This window comes from Panthera leo, chromosome B2 (genome assembly GCF_018350215.1).
Source record: "Panthera leo isolate Ple1 chromosome B2, P.leo_Ple1_pat1.1, whole genome shotgun sequence".
NCBI lineage: Eukaryota > Metazoa > Chordata > Mammalia > Carnivora > Felidae > Panthera > Panthera leo.
In genome coordinates, this window is record NC_056683.1 from 33,995,660 (window position 1) to 34,017,678 (window position 22,019).

Below are 22,019 nucleotides of genomic sequence, written 5' to 3' on the forward strand. Positions count from 1 at the left end.
AGTCTAGGAACAAATAAGGGAACAAGTCTTGGATTCTACCCAAAAAAAGTTTAAAAAAAAAAAAAAAAAAAAAAAAAGGCTGACACATAGGAACAAAATCAGAACACTGAGCTCCTTAGCTGTAGATGAGCCGTGCGGTATCGGCGCTCCCGGGGCCTTGTCTGAGACCAGAGACAAACTTCAGTCACGAAAAGCACCGCATGCGAATAAATGCCATCTCCATCCACACCACCTGACAGGAGAAGTAACTTCTAGAAAGCGCATGGAGAAAACATCACCATGACTTCGGAGAAGCTGGTATTTTCTCACCTTTTCGAAGCTCTTCAGTGTAACTTCATATATCAGCTCCGCATTAGGCTCAATGCCAAACTTAGGCTTCCCTGCCTCTCCAAAACCATATCTGAAATGGAGAGTAGAACAACAAAACTTTAAACAAACTGCTGTATTTCCAGGCACTTCCTCTGGTATTCTGAGGCAGCACGTTAGCACGGGGCTGCACACTTCACATACCACAGACCCCGCAGACAGACCAGATGTTGACCAGAAGCTACAGTGCCGCGTATCACTGCCGTGTTGAAGAAACCGGGCTCGATTTAGCTTTCTTTCCTCCTTCCCAATCACACGTAATGTAACACCTGTGCTCCTTGGGGAAGCTTGCTTGATGGGATTTTAAACGTCACTGCCTTTTTCTCTCTGCTTGATTTTATATCTAGTTCTTTTTATAAAATAGCCATAGTTTGGCCACCAGGACTCTTCCCCGAAGCTTTATCAGCAGGAGGACAGAGAACACAGGCACTGTAATTGTTACAACCTTGCTCGTCAGAGGCTATGTTTAATAAGCTTTTCACTTTAAAGTACGGTCTCCTTCCGGCAGTAGCACTTCCAGTCAGATAAACGGGGGGAAGGCTCACACATCGGGAAGGAAATTCATCCTCCCAGTGTTTCTGCAAGACATTTAAAAAGCACACCAGGGGGCTCCTGGGTGGCGCAGTCGGTTAAGCGTCCGACTTCAGCCAGGTCACGATCTCGCGGTCCGTGAGTTCGAGCCCCGCGTCAGGCTCTGGGCTGATGGCTCGGAGCCTGGAGCCTGTTTCCGATTCTGTGTCTCCCTCTCTCTCTGCCCCTCCCCCGTTCATGCTCTGTCTCTCTCTGTCCCAAAAATAAATAAATAAAAAAAAAAAACAAAAAAAAAAAAACACACCAGAACACAGAAAAGATATAACAAATGTATAATCAAAAGGAACAGCCTAGCAAGCTCTAACACATCATTAGGAGAAATCCTCTCATAGTTCTGTGGCTATCACACTGGAAAACACTGTACCTTTTAGCCAAAACTTACTAAAGAAAATAAGGATATATAAATTGTTTTCTGTTTCATTTTGAGATCACATCCAAAGCATTCAAGAACATCCTAGAATGGAAGTTCTGGTGGTGTTTGGTCTGTCGGGTCCAACGGTTTTCCCAGCATTTAGTACATACAACACACGGCATATTATCAAAGTGTTCACTGAGATATATTGTGTTCCCATCTGTTTCACGCCAAACTACTCTTTTTTTTTTAAGATTTATTTTTTTAAATGTTTGTTTATTTTTGAGAGAGAGCAGGCAGAGAGAGAGAGACGAAGAGAGAATCCCAACCAGGCTCCGCACTGTCAGTGCAAGGGCTCGACGCAGGGCCCGATCTCATGCACCATGAGATCATGACCTGAGCTGAAATCAAGGGTTGGATGCTTAACTGACCAAGCCACCCAGGTGCCCCTCAAGCCAAACTACTCTTAAGTATATGGAATTGTACTGCAAACCTTCAGGCTATGGGTTGAAAGATGCCAAAACCAGGTCGATGCTAATACTTCTAATTTTCTCTGGGGTAAAAAGACTAGAGTTGGAACACTCATATTTTGCTGTTCACATCATTTTCTTTACCCCTTGCCTGAATTTTTCAGGAAGAAAATGCTTACTCACCTCCACTATTACACAAGAAAATGAAAGCTGGAGCCAGAGAGAGGCACAGAGACACAAAGAGAGCTGGTAGGAATGGGGCGTGGTAGTTTTAATAGCAGGGAAAAGGGTATCTTCAGCTAAGAAATCAAAGAGGACATAATTATCAGTGGCCAATTTTAGGTAGTCGTGACTAGTTCTCTACTTCAAGCTCTTAGACCCGTAGATCTCCTATTTTGTTTCTACCATCTGGTAAATAATGGAATAATCTTTGCTGGGAACCAGGTGGGTGGGGGAGTCCTTGCTGACCATGCTTGCTGAGCCCTGTGCTAAACGGGTACACACCCAGCACAGTCTGACACCTGCCCTAGACCAGTGGCTCTCAATAGGGGTGATTTGAACCTCCCCCCCCCCCCCATCTCCACCCCCCGGGATAGCAGGCAGTGTCGAGAGGTTTTGGGTTTGCCACAACTAGGGGACTACTACTAGTGGGCAGAGGCCAGGGACACTGCAGAATGTCCTAGAATGACAGAGCAGCCGCCACAACCGAGAAATACCTGGCTCCAAATGTCAGCCGTGCTGAGCATGAGACAAGCTGCCTTAGAGGAACTCACAGACAGAAGTCTCAAGGCTGGGGGTCGGGGAGATGCGGGTTGGGTCAAGGAAGGCATCAAACTGCCCTGAGTTATCATCAATGGGATTAAAGACAACTGAAGGAGGGTATTATTTCTGCAGTCTCTCCTGGGTTCAAACGAAGAGGTTCTGTGAAGATTTATGTGGAGAACACCAGCACGGGGAGGCCTAGGCTCACACCAAACTATTCTGGGAGCATCTAACCCGACCTTCCACGTTACACAGAAAGCTGTCTGACTTACGCCAGATCAGCCTGGGCAAGGAAGGACCCGGGGCACACATCTTCCACTGACTGAAAGAACACCACGAGTGGGATTCCAGGACTTAACCCAAGGACAAGATGGGCTACAGTAGCAGAAGGAATCTGGGAGTAATGTTCTTGAATGAACAGTTGCAGACAGCAGAGATACAAACAATGATTACCAGTGGCCAGTAAGGCTTTATGGGCACAGAAGAAGCACTTGTACCCTAAATGCTTACAAACTAAGGCTCAGAGAGACATGCTTCCAGACAGTCACACAAAGAGGCAGTAGCAGAGCCAGGACTTCAATTCAGACCCCATGTGTCCCCAGAAAACTGTTTATTTTTTAACCAGGACTGCCTCATAATTAAACATTATGGCTCTTGGCAGCCTGTGTTTTTGTCGGGGGTTGGTGCAGGACAGAAACATAAGGAAAGGGAGGGGAAAAATTGGAACCAGCCATATTTTACTTAAAATGAAAAAGAAGCATCGGTCAGTACTGAAAACAATATAAAAGATACCATCCCACTGAGGAAAAGAAAATGGGTTCTTTGGAAGTGTTTTATGAATTTACTGTGAAAACATCCTGCCAAGGAGTCTGTCAGAGTCACAGAGAGGTGCGCCCTGAGTGTCTTCTGGAGAATGACACGCAGAGGACAGAGAAGAAATACGGAGCATGTATGTACAGTAGCCACATTTACAGCAACACTGGGACACGGTGTTCTGTGGTAAGTGGGGATCCGGACAAGGACGCTCACCGTGTGCACACACCTGGTACGTGTGGACTGGCTACATACGTGGGTAACGTTACATAGTGCACGCGTGGATGGTCTTGTTCTGCAGAGCGGGCACCTCATGGGACTCTACATACTAACCAGCATCTCAGAAAACAGCACATTCCTTTCTAACTACGCTAAATTATTTCCATAAAACTATGGAAAAGCTTTTAGACCTAGACATTTATGAAAATTTGATTACTTTTATGATTGAAGATTTGAAAAATCTACCCTATGTTAAAACAGGGTCACCTTGGGGCGCCTGGGTGGCTCAGTCGGTTAAGCGTCCGACTTCAGCTCAGGTCACGATCTTGCAGTCCGTGAGTTCGAGCCCCGCGTCGGGCTCTGGGCTGATGGCTTAGAGCCTGGAGCCTGCTTCCGATTCTGTGTCTCCCTCTCTCTCTGCCCCTCCCCCAGTCATGCTCTGTCTCTCTCTGTCTCAAAAATAAATAAAAACGTTAAAAAAAAATTAAAAAAACAAACAGGGTCGCCTTTTCCTTGTGGTCTTGAGGGTAAAACAGCATAGAAAAAGTCACCACAATAGCAGTAACAGCTAATATACTGAGAGTTTACATTTGTCAGGCACTTTGCAAAGTTCTTTACATGCAATACCTCATTTAGACCTCCACAACTTTATGAAATAGATATGGTTATCCCCATTTTACAGAAGGGGAAACTGAGGCTGAGGAGTGTTAAGTGACTTGCACAAGTGGACCTAGATGACACGGGGCATGGCAAGGTTTAACCACTAATGATACGACAAACAATTTAAATGTGCAAGTAACCATTTGCATTAGTAAATATAAGGACAATTTGTTTCTCTTTGCCACTAAACTTGAGACATCGGCCCCCCAAATTGTCTTGTCAGCTAGGTTAAAATGTAACAAACTGACTCATACAATATTATATGCCTCCATGTACGCAGAATTATCCTCAGGGAGCTTAAATCTCAAAGCATACAGTGGACATAAACGCCATTCTCTTTATGTGAGTCTAGGACTATAATTTTAGAATGCTAGATTAAAAATAATTAGATATTACCTGGATATGGAGGAGACAGCCTCCTCTATTTTCCTTACAGAATGACAGAAATAAGTTCACCTAAGTGTGAACTACAAATATAGAATAAATGTAAATAAAACACACTAAAGTAGGAACAGAATAGTGGAAAAAGAACGATAGAGAAAAAGAAGGTATTAAATGAAAGGTGCCTCCGTGAAGGTTCTAAAAGGGTTCAAGGTGTAGAGCGTTTGCAGGCATGGCCAGAACCTCACCCGGGAAACAGGATTATGGCTCAAGAGTTAGGGCAAGGGGGGGATATGCTGCTGGGCTAGCACTGAGGCTACACAAAGGCCAGCAGGCGTATAAAAGGCACAATTCTACCTACTGGTAAGTGCAGGTCATTCGGATTGTCAATAACCCCAGATCCTAGTGACTGAAATCCAAGGAGCCAAGAGGGAGGAGACTCGAGATAAACTGATGCACTTTCATGCAAACAGAATCAAAACACCCTGCTTTCTCTCAAGGGTCCATTTATCAAGATAGAAGGGTTAGATTCGTGGTATAATTTTAGGTCTAAAAATAATACCAAACATGTTTTCACAAGAGAGACTGCTAGTGTCTGATAGTTCTAAGCTGGGAAGTGCTAATGGATATCCTTATGATGGGAAAAATTTAGGCAAAAATGAGTCATCTCCGCTGCCTTTAGATCCAGGAAGAACACTGTTTTTTCACCCCAGGGACTCTGTATAAGAACAGGTGGCACAAATTCAAGTAGTAATAAGTCATCCAAATGCTTCTACTTCCACCCCTCACATGTTTTACTGCCTCCCACTTAATTTGGAGAAAAGGAAAGAGGGGGCAAGAGAATCACGTGAGAAGGGCCAACAGCTTCCTGTCTCGGCAATATGGCAGGCAAACCAATAAACAGCAAAATGGCCTGTCAGTCCTATCCTTGACACACAACAATCACGGAAACAGCCTCGCAAATCTTTGGTATTACAAGGCCCATTAATTCCCTCCATGATCATATAGCCTGATTCAATTGTTACCACTGTTAGCATGAACTTCACTGAAAACACTAAAACACTGATTGAAAAAGCAAGTGTATCCTGTTTTTTTTTTTCATTAAAATATAGTTGACTTACAATGTTTCAGGTGTACAGCATAGTGATTTGACAATTCTACACGTTACACTAAGCTCACCATAAGTGCAGTTACCATCCATTATCATACAATACTAGCACAGTATTATTTACTATATTCCCTATGCTGTATTTTGCATCCCTATGACTTGTAACCATAAGTTTGTACCTGTTAATTCCCCTTCACCTCTTTCACCTAACCTCCCACCCCTCTGGCAACCACCAGTTTGTTCTCCGTATCTGATTCTGTCTCTGTTTTGTTTGCTCATTTGTTCTGTTTTTTATATTTCACGTATAAGTAAAATCATATGGTATTTGTCTTTCTGTCTGCCTTCTTTCACTTAGCGTAACGCCCCCTAGGTCTATCCATGTTGTCACAAATATAAAACACTGATGAAAGAAATCGAAGATGACACAAATGGAAAGATATATCATGCTTATGGACTGCAGGTATTATATTGTTAAAATGTCCACACAACCCAAAGCAATCTACAGATTCAACACAATCTCTATCAAAATACCAACAGCATTTTTACAGAACTGGAACACACAAAATGTGGACCCACAGAAGACCCTGCACGACCAAAGCAACCCTGAGAAAGAAGAACAAAGCTAGAGGTATCACAATCCAAGATTTCAAGACACACTACAAACTGTGATAAGCAAAACAGTATGACACTGGCACAAAACAGACACATAAATCAATGGAACAAGATATAAAGCCCAGAAATAAACCCACACTTACATGGTCAATTAATCCATGCCAAAGGATGTAAGGATATATAATGGGGAAAAGACAGTCTTCAGTAAATGGTGTTGGGAAAACTGACCAGCTACATGCAAAAGAATGAAAGTGGACCACTTTTTTTTTTTAATGTTTATTTGAGAGAGAGAGAGAGAGAGAGAGAGAGAGACAGACAAAGTGCGAGTGGACGAGGGGCAGAGAGAGAGGCAAACACAGAATCCAAAGCAGGCTCCAGGCTCTGAGCTGTCAGCACAGAGCCCGATGCGGGCCTCAAACCCAAGAGATATGAGATAATGACCTGAGCCAAAGTTGGACACTCAAATGACTGGGCCACCCAGGCGCCCTGAAAGTGGACCACTTTCTTATACCACTAGCACCACACACACACACACACACACACACACACACACACACACACACACACATCCCTGTCCTTTAGATAACTTCACTATGTACTGAACTGGTATGCTGCTTACCGTGGTCCAAGATATAAAATACACTGTTCTTCCCGCTGCATTTTCTCCAGGGCTTTGTCAATTCCAATTGGAATGTCATGGTCTTCTCCTTCCCCAACGATGAATACCACATCTCTACAATCAAACATCCTTCCATTATAGCGGCCTTCCAGGTGGACTGAGGGAGAGGAGACAGGTCAGTCAACAAAGCTGCTCCGCAGGACTGGTTAATTTAGGGAAGTGATAAATGATGATTTCCCCTTTCTCATTTCATCAAGAGACAAATGGGTATGTCTTGTTGACACTTAGTCTACTGAGTCTGAAAATTTAAGAGCCATCCTATTTCTAAGTTTAAACTTATACTTACCAGGAACTGTATCAATACAATAGCTTAGTGGATAATAAAACAAAGTGGAAACACAGGTTTAAATTAAACCTACCATATGAGACTTCCTCACCTATAATACAGGATCAAGAAATAGAATATTTAATAGATAACTATCAAGGTGCCACAAATTTAATTATCAACTATATAAGGGATTAAACATTTATAACTCCATCTTGACTTCAGAGGCTTAGATGAAAAACAACTAAACGGCTATTTCCCCAAAGCTATACAAAGGCTAACTGAATAAAAAAAAGCTTTTTTTTTTTTTTTTTAAAAAGAGTCTTAATCTCATTCACAAATATGTTTGAGTAAAAACAGAAAACCCAAAGCCAACATTATCAGTAACTGTATCATAGCTATATCCCTTAGTGGAGTGATAAATGTAAAGTGTGAAAGGAATCATTAGTCTACTATAACTTCATAAATCAAATTACTTAACCACCTCTTCCGAAATGTTAAAAGATCAATTTCTTGGGGCCTAATTTCTCACTTCACTCACACTCAGCTCATTTCCAGGGTAATTTCAGAACAGATAAGGAACTTTTATGTTTCTTCAAGACAAAATATGAAAAATGTATAGAGATATGTGTATTTTTCTTGATCCGTTAGACTTTTTTCCTAGGATAAACAATTCTCTGAATCTTTCCAACTACTTTTCATATTAAAGATATTCATTCTTTTCCATTTAGGTCTTTGACTTAGTAAGAAAAATGAATGGTTCATACAACAGCACAACAGTCACCAAATAATACAATAATTTGTATTTCATAAGAAAATTCTTTAACTTCTAGGAAACCAATTTGACAATAAATTTCATATATTAAAAAAAAAAAGAAAATTCTTTAACTTCTATAACGTAATGGACTAGATTCAAATGTAACAATTTCCTAAAATGCTTCTTTTCTAACACTGGTTTCTCTCCTTTAACTTGCTTTAGAGAGACTAAAAATCACTCACTCTGTTCTACTGTTTCACGAGACAATTATGATTTTTGATATACAAATTCAAGTCCAACTTACTCTACTTTTGAACTATGTGATCTCAAAGGTCCTTTGAAGCTCTAAAATGCTTCAAAGCATTTTAGAATCTATGGCCCAGTGATAGAATTCTTGATATAGGCTAGAAACCAGCTTCAAAGCTAATTCCGCAGTTAATCATTTGATCAGGTTACCTTTAGCCCAGCCCTGAGAAATGAAACACTGAAAAGTAAACAGTGGTGATACAGACATCAAGAGCCACAATGTCACATGGACATTATACTTTGAAGCTCTCTACCCTGTTCTGATTTACTAGGATTCATATCATCCTGATGTGTTTCCATCACAGACACAGGATGAAGTCTGAGAAGCTCGGGCCAAATTAGAGAGGGATGGGACTCTCCAAACAAGGGGAAGAAAAACACTGGCTCTCGGGGTGGGGTTGACATATAGGAATTTCACTCTATGTCCCACAGTCATAAATGTAGATGATCTTCTTTATTACGGTCACTTTTGGAATGCTCTAGATAAAATAAAACTCAATCAACTTATAGCACATTGAAAATTCTTTTTAATTGGAAGTATTTTTAAAATAAATTTATTATTTTCAAACATGTACTAGAGAGGTTCTGCAGGGAGTCTAAGGTTTAAGATATTTTTACTAAAATAAATAAAAGATGATGTTCTAAAGGAATTGAGAGTTTTGGAAAGTTTATGTTCTTAAATATTTTAAAATCTGCCCAGGAAATCTAATATAGACTAATGCGATGATACTTTTCACGAGAAAAAAAAAAAAAAAAAATGCTGAGCAAAGTGAATTTCAGCCCATGAATTGTGGAATACTCTCAAATATTGAGATTTATCATCCTGCTACCTCACAACTTAGCAGACAGATTTTTCTGTCTGAGGTTTATTGTTAGAAGTATCTTCCTCCCTAAAGGAGAGTACATTTAGTGGGAGAGGAAACTATCAGTACATTCATTGTGGTTTTTGGTTGATCAAGTTTGAATGTGTTTTCAAAACAGGAAATCCAGAGACTCTGCAAAAGATTCCTGCTCATGTGTCAGTTTCCTAGGCTAGTTTTCAGCTTGATGCATGTACTTGATGTTAAAATTACATAAATAATTTCAGAAGTTTTCTTTACATGGCACAACCCATCGTATTAGGAAAAGAAAAAAAAGATTGGCTACTAGTGAACATAATTGAGAAAGATAAGTGAAGCAAGCAAGCCAAAAAAAAAAAAAAAAAGGTTAAAATTATAATGAAGGCAAGCAAACTATAATGAAAGCAGCTGGTCTACGAGAGACAATAAATGATAGAACCAATGTTTATGGCCACCTAGTAGAAAGGTAAAAATCTGCAATGACTCTTATACTTACTTACTACCTTATATATGTAATAATCTTTTCTTCTGGTAAATCTAACTCTTCTAAGTTGGACCTGAACACTATCTACAGTACCCTAAAATCTTAAACTGATACATGCATGTGCACAAACACATACACCAGTTCGTATGTACTTATAAAGCCACTACCTTTAAAAAAAAAAAGATTTTAGGAAGAGAGAGAGAGAGAGCGCACGGGAGCATGTGAGCAGGGGAGAGAGAGGAAGAAAGAGACAGAACCTTAAGCAGGCCCCACGCTCAGTGCAGAGCCTGGGACTCGAGCCCATGACCCTGGGATCACGACCTGAACCCAAATCAAGAGTTGGATGCTCAACCGACTTAGCCACCCAGGCGCCCCCAAACCTCTACCTTTTAATCTGGAATGTCAGAGTAAGAGAAGGTATCATAGACTCAGGGGGTATACAGCCCACTGATTCTTTAAGTCTACAAGTAGCAAAGGCTATCGCTCTGTTAACTGGTTTCTAAACTTGGAACACTGGTGTGACAAGTTCTACAAGACTGCTGACAAGAACTCATACACCACCCAGGGGGCCACAGAAACACCATGAACTGCCTGCCATTGTCGGGCCCCTTCACGGTGACAGAAGCAAACCTGCCTGGTTCCTACAGAGCCAGTGCTTTTTTTTTTTTTTTTTTTTAATTGTCTCAACAATTGGTACCAAAGAAAACTGTGACAGCTCTGGCTAAGGAAGACCTGTGGTTGCTTTTGACCTTGCATCTCTTAGTGCAAATACTCACTTAATAAATATTTAATAATAACCATCATGACTCACTGGGAGCTCAGCCTCTAGGGCTCAGGAGGTCTGTTGCTAATTCCAACCAGCATGATTTACGGGAAGTAAATGATCTATGACGTGCCCAAAAAGAATAAAAGTACATACAGGATGCTTCTACTTAGGGCTTTTTTGGTAAAGAAAAAAATACACAAGTTAAAAAGGAACATTTTCCCTTGACTTAAAGTCTACGTAACTCCCCATGAAGTCAAACCAAATGAAATTACCCGAGCTTTGCTGCGCAATCCGAGTGTAACCACATCAAGTAAGCCGGGTCTGCTGCAAAACATCACTTAAACTGGAGCTCTGACTTATTGTTCTCTTACTGCCCTAGAGCAATTTTGTTTTGAAGAGCACAGAACACCCTGTTCTGAATGTGGCTGGCACATGAACTCGATGTGCTGACAGCAATTTGTACTCCGATTAAAATAGGGGGGAAAAGGAAAGAGAGTGCACTGCAGTAACAAAAACTGGAATGCAAGAACCCAAAAACTGTAGAATTTGTATTTTAGGAAGCAAAACTGAGAAGGAGGCTCCATAACCTTAAAAAAAAAAAAAAGGTGCTGTAAATGCTCCAGCCTAAAGACGTTAGCTCTGGTAAGTGTCTGTTTTTCCCTTTTCTAATTATAGTAGCTGGTGTCTGATAGCTTTGCACTCCTTCCCAAAACAATTACTGGGTCATGGGGATCTGAATGGGAATGTTGTAATGGCATTACTACTAGACGAGACCAGTCATCTGGCCAGAGAAAACCAGGTTGTGACAGGTTACTACCACATGGCAAGGGTTTGTTCTGCTGCCTAATTCATGCCAAAATGAGTTTCTCTCTGCCTGCCTAATAGAGCAGAACATCCAAGAGACACTGGATTCTTAATGACCCCCTGAAAAGGCAAATAAGGAAACAGAGATGGATTTGTAACATCAGGAGAGGCATATTAATCACCGATTAGAAGAGAAACTGTTCCCATCAAGCATGGTGGTCAAATGTGCCCCCGAACTGCCTCCCTTCCTCCTCTGCACCGTTTTACACTAGTAGACATGAACAAACAGCTCTAGACGACTGCTTACAGAACTGAGGGTCAGATGCTAGCTGAGAGCGGGCGTGGACCCTGGCCACTGGAACAGAATAGCCCTTATGCAAATGGATTACAGATCTTAGTCTAAATAGTAAGCACACCCACGGCAATAAATTCCACACCAGCACACATCCTCCTCACGCATCTCTTTACGCAGGTATAGCACTTTCGTCAGACCTGGGTGCCAGTCCCATTGTGCCACTTCACAACTGTGGCTTTGGGCACGGTCATCTCAATTACCTGAAGCTCAGTTTCATCCACAGAATTAGGGAAAAGAATATCAGCTAACTAGGGGTGCCTGTGTGGCTCAGTCATTTGAGTGCCTGACTTCGGCTCAGGTCATGATCTCATGGTCTGTGAGTTCAAGCCCCACGTTGGGCTCTGCTCTGACAGCTCAGAGCTTGGAGCCTGCTTCGGATTCTGTGTCTCCCTCTCTTTCTGCCCTTCCCCGACTCACGCTCTGTCTCTCTCCCTCTCTCAAAAATAAATAAACATTAAAAAAAATAAAAAATAAAATATTAGCTTACTCCTTACAGTGGAGAGGATCAAATCAGGGCCCGAATTAGAGCTTTTAGCCCAGCACCTGGCATTCGTTCATGCCTATGTCAGGGTACCTAAGATGTGAAAATATTGTCCTATGTGTGGATACACATAGATGATCTAAATGGAAGTTAGCTATGATTATTTTCCTGCAATTAGTGGTAAATTACGCCAGATTAAACATGTTTTAGAACTTTGGTACAAGCAACTGCTTAATGGCTCCACAGACAGAGCTGTCACAGTGTGAATAAAACTCTAAGTACGTAGGCAAAGGCAATGTCTTATAACTTCTTTTGTACCTCAGTGCCTACCACACAGTTCAAGGACAGAGAGTAAGTATTTAACAATTAATTTGAAAACAGGGCATTAAGGAACATGGTAGTAATTTTCACTCCTTATAGAAATTTTCCTTTTTGAATATATTAGTACTCCTATTTTTAACAACTTGCAAGGGCTATTTAAATTTTTCACTGATATGGAGCTTTTGTTTAATATTATTATTTTTTTATTTTTTAAACATTTATTTATTATTGAGAGACATGGCATGAGCATGGGAGGGACAGAGAGAGAGGGAGACACAGAATCGGAAGCAGGCTCCAGCTGTCACCAGAGACAGCCCGACGTGGGGCTCGAACTCGCAAACCGTGAGATCATGACCTGAGCTGAAGTCGGACACTTAACTGACTGAGCCACCCAGGTGCCCCTGTTTAATACTATTCTAAAATAAATGATCCATTGGCTGTATTTTTTTAATAACAGAAAGGACTATTTTTTACTAAGATTTTACTCTACCTGAAGACTTGAAGCTACTGTTTTAGAAGCAGCCATATAAATTCAAGATATTTGAAAGAATAAACACTGTCCATTTTAGAGCAAGTACCACACTACGTTATTTTGTGAGAACACATAATAAAGCAGTTTCAAGAATTTGCTCTTTCTTACTGGACAAAATTTACCAGGACATTCATAAATACTTCAGAAGCATGTGAAAAACAAAACCAAAAAAGCCTCATAGTTTGATCAGATCTCAACATGTGCATACATGAAATCATTCCTTTATTTCCAATTTTCAGTACCATTTTGTTTTTGATATTTATTATATTTTATTATATATATTATTATAAAGAACATTTATAGCTAGATTTTGTTGTTGTTTTAAACTTCTGAGAATTTTTGCCTTTAATAGGTGACTTTATCTCATCCATATTTTTGTAATACTGATATGATTGGTTTTATTCCTACCATCTTATTTTAGGTTTTCTATATAACCTTTTGTTATTTTTTTATAACTTTTATTAGATTGATTAAATTTTCCTTGTTCTTCTATTTCTTCACGTCACTCCAAAGAAAGTTTTTTTAATTTAATTTTTTAAATGTTTATTATTTTTGAGAGACACAGTGCGAGTGGAGGAGGGGCAGAGAGAGAGGGAGACAGAATCCGAAGCAGGTTCCAGACTCTGAGCTATCAGCACAGAGCCCCAACATGGGGCTTGAACCCATGAGTTCATAACCTGGGCTGAAGTTGGATACTTAACTGACTGAGCCACCCACCCAGCTGCCCCCCAATTTTTTTTTTAAGATTTTATTTTAAGTAATCTCTACACCCAACATGGGGCTCAAACTTACAACCTTGAGATCAAGTATTGCAAACTCTACCAACTGAGCCACAAGTTCTGGTTTGGAAGTTCTACATGCTATTCTTCCTAGCACCTAACATTAAATTTTAAACAAATCACTTAAAGGTATATATACTTTTATCAATGTTAACAAATTAATCAGCATAATCGTCCCCTGGAATAAAACTATGGATGATTTTGCCTCCCCTCTCCACTTCCCATCTGCACATTTTGTTTAAATGACTCAGAAAACCTAGCTCCAGACTGTTAAGCCATTATTATTTTTACCATTATAGTTATGTCATTTCAGAGATCTTTCAAGATAAATGTATCCAACTTCACTGACATGTTATGGAAATTACTTTTTTGCTCACTAATGTTTCTTATGCCTTGAAGTCTTTACTTCTTGGTTTTGTTTTTTGTGATGTTTTAGTATATCCTATAGTATATTTTTCAAAAAGGACATGAGTCTGCATATTCCCAAAAGCTGATTTTGTTCTCATACTTAAATGATGATTTGGCTGAGGATACAGAACTCTGGGGTCAAAATACTCATAGTCACAATGCTCAAAGCATTGTCATGTGGTATGTAGCGTCATGAGTTAAGAAATCTGACGTCATTCTGATTCTCCTTTCTTTGCACAAGGCTTGTTCCTCCCTGGAACACTTCAAAATTTCCTTTTAAGCTGTGGAATTAAGAAATTTCACCAGAATGCACCTAGGTGAAAAAGCACTCTTTACTGTTGTATGGCATTCTTAATCTTTTTTTTTTTTTTTTAAGTTGTTTTTTTGTTTAATGTTCTTATTTTTGAGAGAGACAGAGTGTGAGCAGGGGAGGGGCAGAAAGAGAGGGAGACACAGAAGCCAAAGCAAGCTCCAGGCTCTGGGCTGTCAGCACAGAGCCTGACATGGGGCTTGAATTCGCAGAACATGAGATCATGACCTGAGCTGAAGTTGGATGCTTAACCGACTGAGCCACCCAGGCACCCCAAGGTCCTTTCAATCTTAAGGCTCTTCTATTTTCTCTAGGAAATTTTCTTCTATCACATGTTTGATTAGATTCAAATGGGCTTTGATTTTTCATCCCTACCTTCTTTCTTTGCCGTTTGTATCTTTGGGTTTTTTTTTTTTTTTTTTTTTTTTTTTTTTTTGCTCTATGTTCTGAGATATTCTTGACTACTTTTTTATATTATCAATTCAGAATTCTGGGACTGTCCATTTTGCCTTTTGGCCCTTGCTCTGAGTTCCAATTTTGCCAATAATATTCTTAATTTCCAGAAACTTTATCCTCTTTTTCCTTTTTCACAGAAGCTGGTTTTTTGACTTATTAACTTAATGTCCCATGAAACATCTCGAAAGATAATGACAAGTATTTTTAAAAGTTCTCTTCAGGGCACCTGGGTGGCTCAGTCAGTTAAGTGTCCGACTTTGGCTCAGGTCATGAGCTGATGGCTTATGAATTCGAGCCCTACGTCGGGCTGTGCTGACAGCTCAGAGCCTGGAGCCTGCTTCGGATTCTGTGTCTTCCTCTCTCTCTCTGCCCCTCCCCAGCTCACACTCTGTCTCTCTCTCAAAAATAAACAAACATTAAAAAAAAAAAAAAAACAAAAAAACCAGTTCAAAGACACTTTATATCCTCAACCTCTAGCCCAAATCTTGACACACAGTCTTCTGAGTCGGATCCCTATTTTATTTTAGAAATCTGGCCTTCCAGGCCTTAGCCTGCGAGCAAAAGACATAGCCAGACCCTATAGAGTAATTCTCAACCCTTGGCTGCAAATGAGAATTACCTGGGGAATTTAAAAACTTGTGCCTGGAGTTCCAGCCTGTGAGAGTTAAGATTCTCATTTAATTGGTCGGGGCATCAGGATTTTAAAAGCTCCCCAGGTAATTCTAAATTCAGCCAAAGTTGAGTACTGTTACTAAAGCTTACTGGCCCAGCTGTTCCATATTGTTTTATAACAACCCAGATGATTGCCCCATAGCCTGCTTTGGCTCCCCTGCACCAGCTAGCTGACTGTGAGCTTGGAGTTCTGCCCAAGCTTGTTGAGAAGAATGGTATGTACCTCTGCAGAGATCTTCTCTACACCTGTTTTGAGTTGGGTTCCCTGAGTCTAGTTTCCATCAGTCCAATTTTATCTACTTTACATATTCCAGAAATTCTTCATAATTTCTAATCCACTTCTTGCATTCTCCCTATTTTCCAGCATGGCTATGGATTTCTTTCTTTTTATGTTTATTTTTGAGTGAAAGAGAGCAAACATCGTGCGTGCGGGAGGGACAGAGACCGAGCGAGAGTGAGAGCTACAGAGAGCATCCCAAGCAGGCTCCGTGCTGTCAGCGCAGGGCCCAGTGTGGGACTCAAACTCACAAACCCTGAGATCATGACCTGAGCTGAAATCAAGAGTTGGATGCTTAATTGACTAAGCCACCCAGGCACCCCCTCCTTACTCTTTTTTGAAGTCATTCTCCAGCCCCTCTCCCATCTTACTCAGTGGGATCTGGAGAGGAAGAGGTGAGAGGGAAGAGGGAGGGTACTCCCACAACTCGAACTCTGCAGACGGCTCTGCTGAAAGGCTCACATTTGAAAACACTGTCAAGCGTCTGCATCCTTGCACTCAGATGTGGTTGAAAGCACTGTGAGGCAAGACAGCTACATACAGCCGACATGTGGATGTGTCTACTCCAAGCAATGAAGTAAACAATCAAAAAATGTGTAAGACGGGTGACTTGGGGAAGGGGAGGAGGAGTGGTAGGCTTATGTCAGTCAGATTCAATTTCTAAGAAAGCTAAGCTTAAAAGTGACAATGCAGCCATGGCTGGCAACTAAAGTACGGTGACTAAAGCATCAGTCGCCATCACAATGTCAACTGGACTACCTTAGAACCCTGTGGCTTTTTTAATGGAAAAAGAACACTGAGTAAGAATTACAAGATGGTCATCTTAATTGACATAAGAAAAAGCACAACAGAAGCTAAAAACTGATTTGCAATTATTAGGATCCTGACAAGAGAGGGTAAACATTTCTCTGAGGAAGAATAAATCCTGTCAACTAATGTAAGTTCTCTCTTCCACAACAAACAAATTAAAAGGAAGCAAAAGATCACAATTGAGTAAAATCCTTTTTTGATTCATTCCGTAACTTTATTCTTCAAAAACCAACCAACCAAACATCCTGGAGAAATAGGATTTAGGCACGATTAGTACTAAGAAGACATATAATTAATCTGAAGACTGTTGTTAAAGACAGAGGCAAATTAATCGTAAGTTCCAGGTCAACCCTGGTAGAGCCAAAAGGATTTGCTGATGAATTGGATGTAGAATATAAGAGAATGAGGAGTCGAGGATTTCCTTCCTTAAATCTATTTTAAGGAAGCAAAACCAATTCTATAAGCATAATATAGAGGGTAGAAAAAAGAAATGTAATTTCCATCCTGTACTAGCACCTTTCTTCATTTAACTGTCCAGACAACCTGTGTGTGTATAGGAGAAGATCATTCCCGTTTTACAGATGGGAAAACTGGATGCCCATGGTTGTTGAGTAACTTGTCTAAAGTCGTAAGAATATCACTTAGTGATTCCAAGATTCAAAATTCATCTATCACTTCCAAAGCCTGTGTGCCCCTCCCTGACTACCCACTATACCTTCACACAGAAGTGACACTTTGTAACTCTTCTGTGTCTATAATGATATATTATAATTAAAAAAAATTTTTTTAATGTTTATTTATTTTTGGAGAGAGGCAGAGTGTGAGTGGGGGAGGGGCAGAGAGAGGGAGAGACACAGAATCCGAAGCAGGCTTCAGGCTCCAAGCTGTCAGCACAGAGCCAAACACGGGGCTCAAACTCACAAATCATGAGACCATGATCTGAGCTAAAGTTGGACGCCCAACCGACTGACGCACCCAGGCTCCCCTATAATGATATATTGTAATGGATCATCATTGTCTCCTGTTCTCTTCACAGCAGGACTGGCTTTAGTTTGGAGATTTCTTCCTGGCTTTGAATCTAAGTGTTACGGGCGATGCTATGAAAAAAGGCAAGCTGGTAAAGACCTGAGAAGACTTTAAAAGAACAAAGTGCTTGTGGTTTCTGACAGGCACCACTTTTTTTTTTTTTTTTTTTTTTAATGTTTGTTTATTTTAAGACAGAGAGACAGGGAGAGAGAATCCCAAGCAGGCTCTGCACTGTCAGCACAGAGCCCGACGTGGGGCTCGGTCTTATGAACCATGAGATTATGACTGAGCCTAAATCAAGAGTTGGATGCTTAACTGACTGAGCCACCTAGGTGCCCTTGACAGGCACCACTTTTAAGTCAACCTTCTGTCCTCCTCCCACACACAGTGAACTTGTTTCAAAGAGGGGTAAGTGAAAATACAATATGTTTTTATAAAATTGATTTGTTCCAGAAAACCAAATAGGGCTTTTGGATGAAAAAAGTAAAAATAAACCATTTACTCTAAACTTACCAGAAAGTAAAATCTAACAAGATGAGAGACAAAAGATTAGTCATTACCCTTTTTTAAGATATTAGGAAACAGAAAAAGCAAAGTTAGATAATTATTCAAGTATTTTTTTTAAAACCCATCGATAGGATGTTACCCTCCGTACAAAAAGGAAGGGGACATAAAAGAAAAAAATACAGATACCTGCTCATTTCTGCAAAAGAAACACAAGAAGTATAAACCAAGAAGAAATGTGACTGGTGACCTACAGGAGGTAGGCAGGAAGGAAGGTGGAAATAATGGGGAAATGGGAACCGGTTAGTACAGAGGACAGGGGAATAACACTTCTGTGTATATCTTTTTGTTTAGTTTAGAACCATGGCACTGTTTCATCTACCCCAAACACAAATAAATAGTTAAAAGCAACTGGAGTGTGGGGGGGATGACCCTAAATGGCATCCAAACATAACAAATGAACATAACTGCGTTATAAATAAATAACATAACCACACTGAAGGGAGTGAGAACACAGAACTAACCTAAGTTGGAAAACAGTGTTTTCAATGTATGCTATAAGGCTGGTGACTACAGGAACTTCTACACAAATACTTCCTGCGTTTACGAAGTATGTTTTTTGCAGGGGTGTGGGTTAGCAACTTTGAAACTACTTTCTGTGTAAACTACAATTAAGCAAATAAACAAATACATCGTGGATAGGAGAGAGAGGTTTCTCACTGCTGGAGAAAGCAGTTTTAAAGAAGTGAAGGGAGAAGGTAAGGATGAACATGAGGTGTTGGATCGGAACTGCAGGCATCAATCAGTATGTGCTCCTAGCTCTTAATAGACATACGGACTAACAGAGAACACGTACAGCTAATAGAGAACACGTAAAGCTGTGTACACGTGCCTTCTGTGGTACATCTATTTCCCAGCTCTGTCAAGTTAAGAAGCAATAACGTTCCACAGTGTGAGTATACCCGGCACCCAGATCTTGGTTTCTAAATACTGCTTTCTAATAAAAGAAATCAGAGCTCCTTGGAGAAATGGTTGATTCCACCCCTAGGGTGGGGAAGCTACAAAATGAGCCTAGAGCATCTTGTACTAAAAGTAAGGAAGTGCTTAAAAAACAAAGGAGGGGGGTGCCTGGGTGGCTCAGTGGGTTAAAGGTCTGACTTCAGTTCAGGTCATGACCACATGTTCCTTCAGGGCCCGTGTCGGGCTCTGTGCTGACAGATCAGAGCCTAGAGCCTACTTTGGATTCTGTGTCTTCCTTTCTCCGCCCTGCCCCCACCTCTCAAAAATAAACATTTAAAAAAAAAAGGATGTCTGTTGAAAAGACACAAAAGCTAGGTTAAGAACCTTTCAATGGCCAAATCTGGGACAATCTGACCAACAAAGTAAGAGTAGCAATGAATAATAACCTACAGAATAAAATAAATACCAATGACTCTACACTATTATAAATAACTGAATAAACAGGGAAGAAGAGGCAGCCCTTCCTTATGGCAGAATTCCAATTAAATTGTAGAAGGAACAGTGGAAATAGAAAAATCACCATTAGGCAAATCCTACAGTAATAACTGTTGCATGGAAATATCATTCATGGATCAGGGGCGCCTGGGTGGCTCAGTCAGTTAAATGTCCGACTCCTGATTTTGGCTCAGGTCATGATCTCATGGTTCATGGGATTGAACTCCTGCTGACAGCATGTGAAGCCTGCCTGGGATTCTCTCCCCGCCCCCCCAATTCTCTCTCTCTACCCTACCCACCCCGCTTTATGCTCTCTCTCTCAAAATAAATAAACTTAAAAAAAAAAAAACATTCATGGATCAGTGTGTGAAGATGTGATGCAAAAGACACCTGCATGGTCTCCTAGTAGTTAGATCCCTCCCAAAGAGATACTTAGTAAGGCAAAAATAGCAACTTTACAAAGGAGAAACATGGCAGATCCCACCTTAACCAAGTGACCCAAGTTAACATCAGTATCATGTACCTCCTGATATTGATGAACTGATAAGGCACGGCATCACTTACATGGTATTTAAAAAAAAAAAAAAAATGCTTAACACCAATCTAATCGTGGAGAACATCAGACAAACCCAATTGAAATATATTCTAAATAGGCCAGTTGTCTTCAAAACTGTTAAAATCATGAAAAAACACAGGAAGACTGATAATTGTCACAGACTGGAGACTACTACTAGAGGGACAAAATATAGCACTGGATCCTGAATCTGACCATGACCAGAAAAGGACATCAGTATGGCAAATGAGGAAACTCACACAAGATCTGTAAAATAATATTAACAGTATTTTTTAAAGTTTATTTATTTTGAGGGGCGCCTGGGTGGCGCAGTCGGTTAAGCGTCCGACTTCAGCCAGGTCATGATCTCGCGGTCCGTGAGTTCGAGCCCCGCGTCAGGCTCTGGGCTGATGGCTCGGAGCCTGTTTCTGATTCTGTGTCTCCCTCTCTCTCTGCCCCTCCCCCGTTCATGCTCTGTCTCTCTCTGTCCCAAAAATAAATAATAAAAAAAAAAAAAAAACGTTGAAAAAAAGTTTATTTGAGAAAGAGAGAGAGAAAGCACATGTACGTGAGAGGGAGAAGGGCAGAGAGAAAGAGGGAGAGAATCACAAGCAGGTTCCATTCTGTCAGTGCAGAGCCTGACGCTGGCTTGATCCCACGAACTATGAGATCATGACTTGAGCCAATACCAAGAGTCAGACGCTCAACCAACTGAGCCACCCAGGCACCCCTAATAGTTAATAGTATTTTATTGGTGTTAATTTCCTGATTTTGATAAATGCAGCACTGTGGTGAGGGACGATGTTACCATTAGGGGAAGCTGGATGAAGCATATAAGTGAATTCTCTGTACTAGTTTCGCAATTTGTCTGTAAGGCGAAAATGATTTCAAAACAAAGTTAAAAATAAGGACTCCCACCAAAAATACTACCAAAAGCAAGATGGGATTTAATTTAGCCTGCCCCGAAGTTAACTCTGCAATGGTAGTTTTGTGGCATTGCCTATAATTGGGAAAAGTTTTTCTTTTTAATTTGGTTGACAAAAGCCTCCAGGTTAAAAATATATATTATAAATTGCTGAATCTGGGAGTTACTCTATCATAGGAAAAAAACCTCTGGTTTTTTGATATTTGAAAATATTCATAATAAAAAATTTAAATATCTGTTACAGATAACCTTCTTACATACTTGTTAATGTGCTGAAGATGACGTTCTATCATTCTGGTCACTTTCATAAACATTTAGAATTCTATCATGGAACATTCAGGGCTAACAGGACCTTGGAAATCGAGATGTCTACCCCTGTGTCATCGTCAAGGAAGCAAGAGCCCAGAAAGGCAAGGGCTAGTTAGAGTCTGCTGAAGCTAGAATCCTGTCTCTGGCTCCTGGGCTAGGTATTTCTCCCAACATTATACATTTGAGCTCCTCTTCATGTATTCTAAAACTTACCAGGAATGATTGCTACCTAAAGACTTCAACAGCAATAGTACAGTAATACTATTTACAACTGTTTCCAACTAAATAAGTAACTCAATTTGAACTAATTTGCCAGACCCAAGGGAATGAAACATGCATCTCAAGCAGAATATACAAATGGTAAAGATAGGAAAATCAACCATTCTAGTTTACTGTTCTCAATGAACTCTTTATTTTAAATAGGCCTTTTATAATAGTTCATATTGTCAAGTACTCTGTTTTCTTAATGGAAGTATTTTTCTATGTTTTCTCATGACTCTCTTTTTAACGGTACTTCAAGCTCAGTGAATGGCGTCTTTCAAACATCTATCCATGCAGAAAGCACCTACCGAACACCCAGTGTGTGTAGGGCACTGTAGGTAATGCTGGAAA

General features: G+C 40.5%; 1 protein-coding gene across 5 annotated transcripts in view; it reads right to left on the reverse strand.

Annotated features, from left to right (window-relative positions):
* Positions 1-22,019, reverse strand: part of FKBP5 (FKBP prolyl isomerase 5) — a 119,563-nt gene that overhangs the window by 15,583 nt on the left and 81,961 nt on the right. For all 5 annotated transcript variants that reach the window (XM_042938550.1, XM_042938551.1, XM_042938549.1 and 2 more), the window contains 2 exons: positions 6,954-7,110; positions 310-400 (listed from right to left, as the gene is read on the reverse strand). In XM_042938550.1, coding sequence (XP_042794484.1) covers positions 310-400; positions 6,954-7,110 — 248 coding nt within the window. The remainder of the gene's footprint in view (positions 1-309; positions 401-6,953; positions 7,111-22,019) is intronic.